The 12,248-nt window shown below is 44.2% G+C and overlaps 1 protein-coding gene across 11 annotated transcripts in view; it reads right to left on the reverse strand.

The window, feature by feature from the left end:
- The window catches only part of PTPN2 (protein tyrosine phosphatase non-receptor type 2), a 111,574-nt gene that overhangs the window by 77,829 nt on the left and 21,497 nt on the right, over positions 1 to 12,248 (reverse strand). For 4 of the 11 annotated variants that reach the window (XM_070050526.1, XM_070050523.1, XM_070050524.1 and 1 more), the window contains exon 1: positions 11,284 to 11,355. The exons of 6 other annotated variants lie outside the window; for them this stretch is intronic. In XM_070050526.1, coding sequence (XP_069906627.1) covers positions 11,284 to 11,340 — 57 coding nt within the window. In that variant the 5' untranslated portion in view covers positions 11,341 to 11,355. Of the gene's footprint in view, positions 1 to 7,232; positions 7,449 to 11,283; positions 11,356 to 12,248 lie in introns of those variants that run through there. One more of the 11 variants, XM_070050529.1, reaches the window with a different exon arrangement.

The raw sequence follows: 12,248 nt of genomic DNA on the forward strand, positions 1-12,248 counted from the left end.
CAGGCCAAAGCCAAGAGCCCAGAGCTTCCTCCGGCTTTCCCACATGGGCTGGGTCCAAGCACTTGGCCATCTTCTGTTGCTTTCCCAGGTACATTAGCAGGGATCTGGATCGGCAGTGGAGCAGCCAGGTCGCAAAATGGCACTGATACAGGATGCCAGCATTGCAAGTGGAGGTTTAATCTGCTACACCACAATGTGGAGAACCCCTCTAAGTCCTCTTATAGTTCACAGAATGATTTATTTACTGTCTGACAGTTTCAAATTTGTTAGTATAGCTTTATTTTTTTTTTTAAGATTTATTTTATTTATTTGAAAAGCAGAGCTACAGAGAGGCCAGAGGCAGAGAAGAGAGGTCTTCCATCCCCTGGCTCACTACCCAAATGACTGCAACAGCTAGAGCTGGAATGATGCAAAGCCAGGAGCCAGGTACTTCTTCCAGGCTTCCACGTGGGTGCAAGGGCCCAAGGACTTGCTTCAGCAGACGCTGAACTGGAAGCGGAGCCGCTAGGACTTGAACCAGTGCCCAAATGGGATGCTACACCACAGTGCCAGGCCCACTATAGCTTTATAACAGTGTATCTGGAAGAGCAAGTTGTTCCCCAGCTATTTTCCCCATTTGTGTTGTAGTTCATGAAATTTTAATTCATTTTGCAATTTTCTTCATAAAAGTATTTTAGGTTAACATAGAGGTTTACTCTCAGAAATTTTATAGTCTTTCTTGCTGTGTAAATGAATTTCTTAAAAACCTATTTATATTATTAGTCTATTACAAATGCACTGGCTTGTGGGCCGGCGCCGCAGCTCAATAGGCTAATCCTCTGCCTGCGGTGCTGGCACACTGGGTTCTAGTCCCGGTCGGGGCGCCGGATTCTGTCCCGGTTGCCCCTCTTCCAGGCCAGCTCTCTGCTGTGGCCCGGGAGTGCAGTGGAGGATTGCCCAAGTCCTTGGGCCCTGCACCCCATGGGAGACCAGGAGAAGCATGTGGCTCCTGGTTTTGGATCAGTGCGGTGCGCTGGCCGCGGTGGCCATTGGAGGGTGAACCAATGGCAAAGGAAGACCTTTCTCTCTGACTGTCTCACTGTCCACTCTGCCTGCCCAAAAAAAAAAAAAAAAAAAAAAATGCACTGGCTTGGGGAAAGAGGTGTGAGAATGCTTAAAATCATGGGCAAAGGCAAGCCTCTTTCCACTGACTAGCCTATCTTCATACACACACACACACACACACACACACACACACACCCTTTCCTACAGCTAGGTCCACCAGTCAATTGCTAATTCCTATCTTGAAACCCACAGAAACACACTTATTTGGGTACACTACACAAGTCCCAAGTACAGCTTAGAGAAGAGATTTAAAAGTTATGAAACACAATAGGGGCCTGGCACTGTGGCACAGTAGGTTAATCCTTCTCCTGAGGCGCAGGCATCCCATATGGGCACCAGTTCTAGTCCCAGCTGCTCTGCTTCCGATCCAGCTCTCTGCTGTGGCCTGGGAAAGCAGTGGAAGATGGCCCAAGTCCTTGGGCCTCTACACCCACGTGGGAGACCCGGAAGAAGCTCCTGGCTCCTGGCTTTGGATTGGCACAGCTCCAGCCATTTCGACCATCTTTAAGACTTTATTTATTTATTTGAGAGGCAGAGTTACAGCGGTGAGAGGGAGAGACAGAGAGAAAGGTCTTCCTTTTGTTGGTTCACTCCCCAAATGGCTGCAATGGCCAGAGCTGCTCCAATCCGAAGCCAGGAGCCAGGAGCTTCTTCCAGGTCTCCCATGTGGGTGCAGGGGCCCACAGATTTGGGCCATCTTCTACTGCTGTCCCAGGCCATAGTAGAGAACTGGATTGAAAGAGGAGCAGTCGGGATACAAACTGGCGCCCATATGGGATGCCGGTGCCGCAGGTAGAGGATTAACCTACTGCGCCATGGTGTCGGCCCCCAAGTAAAATCTTTAAGAAAAAAAGAAAACAAAACACAATGGAACAGCCAAGTCTTGGGGTTAAGAAATACATCCCTGGGGCCAGCACTGTGGCTTAGTGGGTTAAGCCACTGTTTGCAGTGCTCCCATTCCATATGGGTGCCAGTTCAAGTCCTAGCCGTTCCTCTTCTGATCCAGCTCCCTGATAATGGCCTGGGAAAGCAGTGTTAGATGGCCAAAGTCCTTGGGCCCCTGCAATCAGATGGGAGGCCCCAAAAAATTCCTGGCTCCAGCCCTAGCCGTTGCAGCCATCTGGGGAGTGAAGCAGTGAATGGAAGATGTCTCTCTCTGTCTCTCCATCTCTCCGTAACTCTTTCAAGTAAATAAATCTTTAAAAAAAGAAGAAGAAATACATTCCTAACACAAATAAATTTCTTTTTGGTCAATTAAAGGAACTCTTGTAGTAAGTCCAATTCTCTGAAACTTCCAATGTTACCACTGTTCTCCATACCTTTATTTCAGTGAATTTAGGAAGGTAAGAATCCTCAATGCTTTAAAAAGCAACTCCCAGAGATGCACACCAGCTGCCTATTCTAATAACCCTTCTTTCTTCCTGAGGGTTTCTGATTTTATTTTCTAATTTACAATGAACTCAACTAAAAATCTCTATTTCCCAATATCCCTTAGGGCTAAGAACGGTCCTAAGGGACACAGTCTGGAAAATGGTAATAAGCAGTCATGGGTTGGTTGTAGGAATCTTGTCCTCATTGGGGGGCAGGGGGAATGGGACTAGGCAGGAGCCATTCTGTGACATGATAAAAAGCACATTCCAAGGAAGCTTAAACAGAAATAGAGGGCCTAGGTTATGGGTGAAATCATGGAGCCCTAGTAACAGCCCAGAACTCCCTATTTCCAGAATTCTCATCATACAAGAAACATAAATCCTATTCGTTAAGTGGGCTATTTTGATTTTCTTTCCCATGTAGCTACATCACGTCTGTAACTTAAACACAAGGCATAATCAAATCTCAACCATAACTACATCTGACACTGATGAGACATTTTCAGGAATACTCAAGAGACAAATAATTTCATAAGCATTTTGTATACGCATTAAAATACAGTGTCTCTCAAAATGGGGCTGAGATGGCAGACAGCTGAGTTATTCCCCAGAGCTATCATATATGGCAAAACCAGTTCTACTGATGTTCTGGTGCTGAAACTATCTAGTTTTGTAGCAGAAAGAACCCATGAACAGTAGCCCTAAATACAACCTCAAGAATGTTTCTGGTCAGCAGTAAAACCCACTAATCCAGGGTTCTCACATTTGGTACTTACAATTGGGGTTGGACAATCCCTTGCTGCGGGGGAGGTCTATGAACTAACTGCAGGGTGTTTAGCAAGAGCACCCTTGCCTCTACCACCTCCTCCCTCCCACATTGTGGTAACAAAAATCTCCCCCAGACATTGTCAAATGTCCCTAGACAGTAAAATCTATAAACATACCTCTACCAACACCCAGGCAAGAACCACCACTCTATATTCTAATGCCAAACCATACCTTTAATTACAACTAAATTTAAATGGCAAGGATCTTTGTTTTAAAGTAAAAGTTAAGTAAAAATTAGAAGTCGAATTTCTTTTTAATATGATTTTTTACTCAAAAAAAGCAAGAAAAAATTGAGTCACTAGTTGATTCTTTTTAAATGTCAATGATCCAAAGTATAAGCAGTTCTGGGGTGAACATTCCACACAGTGATTAAGATGTCACTTGCGATGCCAGTTTTTTGTCTCAGTGTGCCTTGGTTCGAGTTCTGGCTCTGTTCCTGATTCCAGCTTCCTGATAATGTGCACCTTGGGAGACAACAAATGATGGCTCACGTAGCTGGGTCTCTACCATGTACCTGGGTCACCCAGACTGAGTTCTCAGCTTCTGGTTTCCTCCTGGCCCAGCCCCAGCGATAGCCGGCATCTGGGGAGCACACAAGCAAATGGGAGCTCTCTGTCTGCCTTTCAAATAATAAAATTTTAAAAATAAACTTAACAAAGTGTAAGCAATGAAAACATAAATGTATCTTTCAGAGTTGCTTACAATGTTGGGAGGCTAAAAATAACCCAAATGGCTAATCACAGAGAGGATTGGTTAAATAATTCCAAATGATTTTCATGCCACCATTAAAAAAAAAAAAATAGGCCCTCACGTCAACAGCAGCATAAACTCACAGTCTTTTGGAAGGAATATAAACAGAGAAATAATAAATTGGTAAATAAAACTGAGCCATTCTGTGCTATTTGGTAAAAAAAAAAAAAAAAAACAAACAAACAAACAAAAAAAAACACCACATAGCTTCACAACTATATTTAAAGTTTACATAGCGGGTGAAGCCGCAGTCTGCAGTGCCAGCATCCCATATGGTCACTGGTTCAAGTCCTGGCAGCTCCACTTCTGATCCAGTTCTCTGGTATGGCCTGGGGAAGTGGCAGAAGATGGCCCAGGTCCTTGGGCCCCTGCATGCACGTAGGAAGCCCCGGAGGAAGCTCCTGGCTCCTGGCTCCTGGCTTTGGATCGGTGCAGCTCTAGCCAATGTGGCCAACTGGGGAGTAAACCAGCGGATGGAAGACCTCTCTCTGCCTCTCCTTCTCGTGTGTAACTCTTTCAAATAAATAAATAAATAAATCTTTTTAAAAAAATAAAGTTTATATACACATAGATTCCTATATTGATTGTCCACCTCCTCATTTTCCCAAAAAAATCTAATTTTCAGAACATTATTAAACTCCAGGCTGGCGCCGCGGCTCTAATAGGCTAATCCTCCGCCTGCGGCACCAGCACACCGAGTTCTAGTCGCGGTTGCCCCTCTTCCAGGCCAGCTCTCTGCTGTGGCAGCCCGGGAGTGCAGTGGAGGATGGCCCAAGTCCTTGGGCCCTGCACCCCATGGGAGATCAGGAAAAGCTCCTGGCTCCTGGCTCCTGGCTTCGGATCAGCGCGGTGCGCCAGCCGCAGCGCACCGGCCGCGGCAGCCATTGGAGGGTGAACCAACGGCAAAGGAAGACCTTTCTCTTTGTCTCACTGTCCACTCTGCCTGTCAAAAAAAAACTCCAACCAATGTCCTTATAGCTTATCTCCAGGCAAAAGATTATAATTTTAAATTCTGAAATATTTACTTTCAACATAAATACTTTCTTCAATTATTTCACTTAATTTTTTAATATATGTAATATTTAATACCTCCCATGGGAGCAGGTGTTTAAGCCCACCAATTAAGACAGCTTTGTCCTACAATGGAGCACCTGGGTTCGATTCCCAGCTCTAGCTCCTGATCCCATCTTTCTGCCAATGTGGACCCCGGGAGCCAGCAGTGAAGGTTTAAAATAACTGGATTCCTGTCACCCATGCAGGATACTTAAATTATGTTCCCAGTTCCTGGCACCAGTCCCAGCCCAGTCCTGGCTATCACAGGGATCCAGGGAATGAACAAGCAGATGGGAACCTGCTGTCTCTCAAATAAAAAAAAATTTAAATATATTCAAACATCCTTGAAATTTATTTTCATATACTTCAAATAACTAGCCAAACTGATTTTATTATAGAAATAGTTTTGCTATGCTCAAATAATGGTGGGCTGAAATGCAGGAATAAGAGATTTACTTTTTATAAACTCATTCTTCATTTTGTAAGTAATGACTGTGCCTAATTTATACTATTTAAGAATGTAAGAATTCTCAAAAATCTCAGGACTTAGGTTTAAGAAATTCCAAAGTGAACTTCACATAAAGCCATCACTATAATTTCAATTTTTTATTCCAACAAACCAGATGGCAAAATAATTCTTTCATGAGCAACAAATCAGATGGTAACAGAATTCTTTCATGAGGGTCACAGAATTCAGAAAGTCCTGTTTAAGCAGACATTGAAAAAAAAAAAAAAACTTGTTGCTATGACCTTTAAAGAAACTGATCCAGGAAGATCTGTCTCATGAGTGTTATTTTTTTTCTTATTAGAAGCCTCGAGTATTTAAAAAACAAAACAAAACAAAACCAAAAATGCTCAGTATTAAAGCTAAACATGTTTACTCTATGATCCAGCAATTATACTCATGGGTATTTATTTCCAAAAGAAAAAAAGAGTGCTTTAGTCTACCCACACAAGACACATATCTATAGATTTGTATTCATAATACCAAAACCTGAAGGAAAAAAATTTCAATTGTGCACAAACATGAATTATATAATAGTCATTTAAGGGAATATTATGCAACTTGAAAAAAATTCTGCTTCATGCGGCAATAGGAATGAATTTCACAGACATGCGGTCAACGATAAGAAGGCAGACACAGAAGAGAACATACTGTGACAAGTGTTTAGCCTGATGGTAAAGAGATCTGCATCTCATATCAGATACTTCAGGTTTTATTTCTGGCTCCAGGGGCCAGTTCCAGCTTCCTGCCAATACAGACCTTAGAGGCAGAAGACAATGGTTCAAATGGTTGGGTCCCTGCCATCCATATGGAAGACCTAGATTGAGTTCCTGGCTCCCAGCTTCAGTATCTTGCAGGCACTGGCAAGTGAACCAACGGATGGCAGCTCGCTTGCTCACTCACTCTCCCTCTGCCTCTCAAAATAAAATAAAACCTAGGAAGCAGGCATTTAGCTTAGCCTAGCAGTCAGGATGCCGGTGTCCCACATCAAAGCACCTGGCACTAGCTCCTGACTCTCGGGAGGCAGCAATGTTGGTTCAAGTGAGTGGGTTCCTGTCTCATGTGGGAGACCTGCACTGTGTTCTAGGCTCCTGGCTCTGGTTTGACCCAGCCACTGCAGGCATTTGGGGAGTGAATAAGCAAGATGAGGGTTGTCTGAGTGTGAATGATAGTGAGTGTATGTGTTGGGTCTCTCAAATTAAAAAAAAAAAAATTTTAAGCTATGCATTTTTTTAAAAAAATTTACTTACTTGAAAGGCAGAGTTACAGAGAGGCAGAGGCAGAGGCAGAGAAAGAGAGAGGTCTTCCATCTGCTGGTTCATTCCCCAGGTGGTCGCAATAGCCAGAGCTGTGCCGATCCAAAGCCAGGAGCCAGGAGCTTCTTCCAGGTCTTATTCCAGGTCTCCCACATGGGTGCAGGGGCCCAGGGACTTGGGCCATCTTTCACTGCTTTCCCAGGCCACAGTAGAGAACTGGATAGGGAGTAGAGCACCCTTATCTAACTGGTGCCCATATGGGATGCCGGCACTGCAGGCAGTGGCTTTATCCCCTACACCACAGTGCCAGCCCCTAAGCTATGCATTTTTTAAGATTAAGACAGGGATGGACATTTCGCACAGTACCTAAGACATCACTTGGGATGATCTCATTTCATATTCGAAGGTCTGGTTTAAATCCTAGCTCCTCCTCTTCCAATCCAGCTTCCTGCTAATATCTACCCAGGGAGGCAGGTAATGGTTCAAATACTTGGGTCCCTGTCACCCACATAGGAGACTTGGGTTGAGTTCCAGGCTCCTGGCTTTGTCCTGGCCCAGTGAGGAGGGAAGCTCTCTCTCTGCCTTTCAAATAAAAAAGTGAAAATAAAATTTAAAAATTAGACAATATGAAATTCCTCAATGTAAAGTCAAAAATACACACACACACACACACACACACACACACACATATTTGTATGTACATGTATTTCCTTCTTCTGGTGACAGCTCTTAAAATTAACTTTGTAGGGCCGACGCTGTGGCGTAGCCAGTTAAAGCCATGGCCTGTGGCACCAGCATCCTGTATAGACTCTAGTTGGAGTCCTGGCTGCTCCACTTCTGATCCAGCTCCCTGCTGATGCAACTGGGAAAGCAGCAGATGGCCCAAGTGCTTGGGACCCTGCACTCATGTGGGAGACCCAGAAGAAGCTCCTGGCTTCAGCTCAGCTCAGCTCCGGCCATTGTGGCCATTTGGGGAATGAAAGATGAAAGATCTCTCTCTCTCTCTCTCTCTCTGTAACTCTTTAAAAAAAAAATTAACTCCATTAATTTGAACTAAAGGAAATCTAGCTGAATTACAAACTCTTCAAGGAAAAAAAATTGTCATTAAAGTATACATGGTCGTAAATGGATGTGTCTATGAAAATCTTAAGTCTCAGCCGGTGCTGCAGCTTAATAGGCTAATCCTCTGCCTGCGGCACCGGCACACCGGGTTCTAGTCCTGGTCGGGGCGCCGGATTCTGTCCCGGTTGCCCCTCTTCCAGGCCAGCTCTCTGCTGTGGCCAGGGAGTGTAGTGGGCCAGGATGGCCCAAGTGCTTGGGCCCTGCACCCCATGGGAGACCAGGATAAGTACCTGGCTCCTGGCTTCGAATCAGCGCAGTGCGCCGGCCGCAGCGGCCATTGGAGGGTGAACCAACGTAAAGGAAGACCTTTCTCTCTGTCTCTCTCTCTCACTGTCCACTCTGCCTGTCAAAAAAAAAAAGAAAAAGAAAATGTTAAGTCTCCTAAGCAACTGAACATTCCCTTTAAAATCCTGTTAATTCTAATGGGCTAAGATTTCACTTAATCTAGCCTTATCAGGTACTTTCTGAAAAATAAAATTCTCAGATAACTTTGTACTTCTTAAAGTACAGAATATTTAAATTTTAATAGAAATATTTCTAAAATACATTATATATTTGTCTTCTAAAACAATATACTGAACATCAGTTAACCCTTTTATTAGTAATCAATCACACACATTAATTTATTGTGGCTTTTTTTTAAAGATTTATTTATTTATTTCAGAGGCAGAGTTACAGAGGGGGAGAGAGAGAGAGAGATGGAGAGAGAGAGAGAGATGGAGAGAGAGATCTTCTATCCTCTGGTTCATTCCCCAAATGGCTACAACAGCCAGAGCTAGGCCGATCCAAAGCCAGGAGACAGGAGCTTCTTCCAGGTTGCCCACATGGGTGCAGGGGCCCAAGCACTTGGGCCATCTTCCACCACTTTCTCAGGCCATGAGTTGGGAGCTGGATTGGAAGTAGAGCAGCCAGGACTCAAACTGACTCCCATATGAGATGCTGGTGCCACAGGCAGAGGTTTAACCTACTATGCCACAGCACTGGCCCCAATTTATTGTGCTTTAACAATTAAAATCTCACAAATTATCCAAGTAAATACAGCTCTTTATCGCTGTACAAGTGACCACAAAATGCTTTGAGTTTTTATCCATGATTTGTTTGGAGAGAAAATAGATTTGTATAATTTGCCTTTCAATAAATTTATATTCAATGTCAGTACTATGTAGATCATCAAAAAGAGTCTACTACCACACAATTCAGAGATAATCTAAATTTTCTGGACTTTTCATTTTGTGGATGAGTTGATATAAATATATACAGTAATCCCCCCTTATCCATGGGAGGACATGTTCCAAGTCCCCTGGTGGATTAATAAAACTGCAAATAGCACCAAAGTCTATAAAGTCTTTTCCATCCTAAGCACTGCTCACACATTGTGGTTGTTCGTTTTGCACTTTGAGGTGTGACAACAAAACCAGCACAATTTCACAGATAGAAAGCTTACCACAGATCTTAGCAACTGCAGCATACAATTTTTTTTCTTTCCTTATGAAATACAACAACTTTCACCTTTACACTTCAGGGAAGCACTTTACAACTGTTCTTTGGCATATGCAAATTGCCAGCATCACAATTCTTTTGCTTTGGGACCATAATTAAGCTAAATAAGGTTTATATGAACACAATCATTATAACATCCGGAGAGTACATCTTATAACCAAAATATGTACTGTCTAGTGGGCAGGTAGCGTATACAGCATGGATGTGTTAGACAAATAGATCAATTATATCCTGGGCAGATGTAGTGGTGTGAACAAAACAAGATTTCATCACAATAATTAGATCAGTGTATAACTTTAAATTTGTGAATTACTACTAGAATTTTCTATTTAATGTAATTGGGCTGCAGTTGCCCATAACTGAAATCAAAGAAAGCAAAGCCACAAATAAAGGGGACTGCTGTATTTTAATTTTAATTTTTATAAACACAGGCCTACTTTAGCATACTGTTTATATACCGAATTTAATCTCTTAAAATATCATACATATCGTTCTTTTTTTCCTGTCAATATATCTTTTTTTTTTTTTTTTAGAGGCAGAGACAAACAGGAGAGTTGGCTCACTCTCTAAATGACTGTGATAGCCAAGACTGAGCCAAGGACAAAGCAAGGAGCCAGGAAATTAATCCAGGTTTCTCATGTGGGTAGCAGGGAGCCACCACTTCTCCAATGCAGGGTGTGCATCAACAGGAAGCTAGAATCAAAAATGCAGGTGTCTTGGCCAGCACCGCGGCTCACTAGGCTAATCCTCCGCCTTGCGGCGCCAGCACACAGGGTTCTAGTCTCGGTCGGGGCGCTGGATTCTGTCCCGGTTGCCCCTCTTCCAGGCCAGCTCTCTGCTGTGGCCCGGGAGTGTAGTGGGCCAGGATGGCCCAAGTGCTTGGGCCCTGCACCCCATGGGAGACCAGGATAAGTACCTGGCTCCTGCCATCGGATCAGCGCCGGCCGCCGGCCACGGCGGCCATTGGAGGGTGAACCAACGGCAAAGGAAGACCTTTCTCTCTGTCTCTCTCTCTCACTGTCCACTCTGCCTGTCCAAAAAAAAAAAAAAAAAAAAAAAAAAAGCAGGTGTCTTAACAACATCTTAATCACTCGGCACAACATCGGCCTGCTCCCTTCTTTTTTTAAAAGACTTTCTTATTTATTTGAAAGAGCAACAGAGAGAAAGAGGAGACAGAGATCTTCCATCTGCTGGTTTACTCCTCAAATGGCCACAATAACATCCAGGTCTGGGCCAGTTTGAGCCAGGAGTCAGGAACTCCATCCTCATCTCCCACATGGGTGGTAAGGGCTCAGGTACTTGGCCCATCTTCCACTGCCTTTCCAGACATATTAGCAGGGAGGTGTGTCAGAAGCCAAGCAGCAGAGCCTTAAACAGACACGCTGATATGTGACGCCAGTGTCACAAGTGGCAGCTTAACCTGCTGTACCACAACACCATCCCCTCCACCATCATGTGTAATGACCACTGTCATTAATCCACCCAGGCTGCTATAACAAAATACCTTAAATTGGGCAATTTATAAATAACATAAATTCATTGTTCAGTTCTGGAAACTGGGAAATCCAAAATTAAGGCACCAGCAGATTCAGTGTCTGAGTTTACTCTCTATCTAAAAGACTAAACCTTCCTGATGCATCCTCACTTAGCAAATGATGAGAAAGAACTGGCTTCTTCCATCCTCTTTTTTTTTTTTAAGAATTATTTATTTATTTGAAAGAGTTACACAGAGAGAGGAGAGGCAGAGATAGAGAGAGAGGTCTTCCACTGGTTCACTCCCTAATTGGCCACATACCGCTGGAGCTGTGCTGATCCGAAGCCAGGAGCCAGGAGCTTCTTCCAGGTCTCCCATGCGGGTGCAGGGACCCAAGGACTTGGGCCGTCTTCTACTGCTTTCCCAGGCCATAGTAGAGAGCTGGATTGGAAGTGGAGCAGCCCAGACTCGAACCGGAGCCCATATGGGATGCGGGCGCTTCAGGTCAGGGTGTTAACCCGCTGCGCCACAGCGTCGGCCCCATCCATCCTATTTTATAGGGGTAACAAACCCACCCATAAGGCCAGAGCACTCATGACACAATCATCTCCTCAAAGCCCTATCTCTTAATAGAATTTCACTGGAGATCTGGGTTTCAACTATGAATTTGCAGTGATCATACACATTCAGGCCGCAGCAACTATCAAATACTGATTCTTGAAGCAGGCAGTAAGTCTAGCAGTTAAGATGCCTGTTGAAACATCCAAGTACCATACTCCAGTACTTGGGTTCAAAAGACGGTTAAGGCTCAACTCCAGGTTCCTGCCAACACAGATCAGGGAAGACAGCAGTAATGCTCCAGTAATTGAATTCCTGTCACCCACATGGGAGACCAGGATTGAGATCCCAGTTCCCAGCTTCAGCCCAGCCTAATTCAGAACGTTGCAGGTGGGGGCCGGTGTTATGGTATAGCGGGTAAAGCTTCCACCTGCAATGCCAGCATCCCAAATGGGCACCAGTGCGAGTCCAGGATGCTCCACTTGTGATCCCGCTCCCTGCTAATGCACCTGGGAGAGCAATGGAAAATGGCCCAAATACTTGGGCCTCTGCACTCATGTGGGAGACCCAGAAGAAGCTGCTGGCTTCAGACTGCCTCAGCTCCAGCCATCACAGACATTTAGAGAGTAAACAAAAGGATGGAAGATTTTTCTCTGCAATTCTTTCAAATAAATAAGTCTTTATTTATTTGCTTGAGAGCTTTATTTATTTACTTGAGAGAGAGAGAA

This window comes from Oryctolagus cuniculus, chromosome 10, assembly GCF_964237555.1.
Source record: "Oryctolagus cuniculus chromosome 10, mOryCun1.1, whole genome shotgun sequence".
Lineage (NCBI taxonomy): Eukaryota > Metazoa > Chordata > Mammalia > Lagomorpha > Leporidae > Oryctolagus > Oryctolagus cuniculus.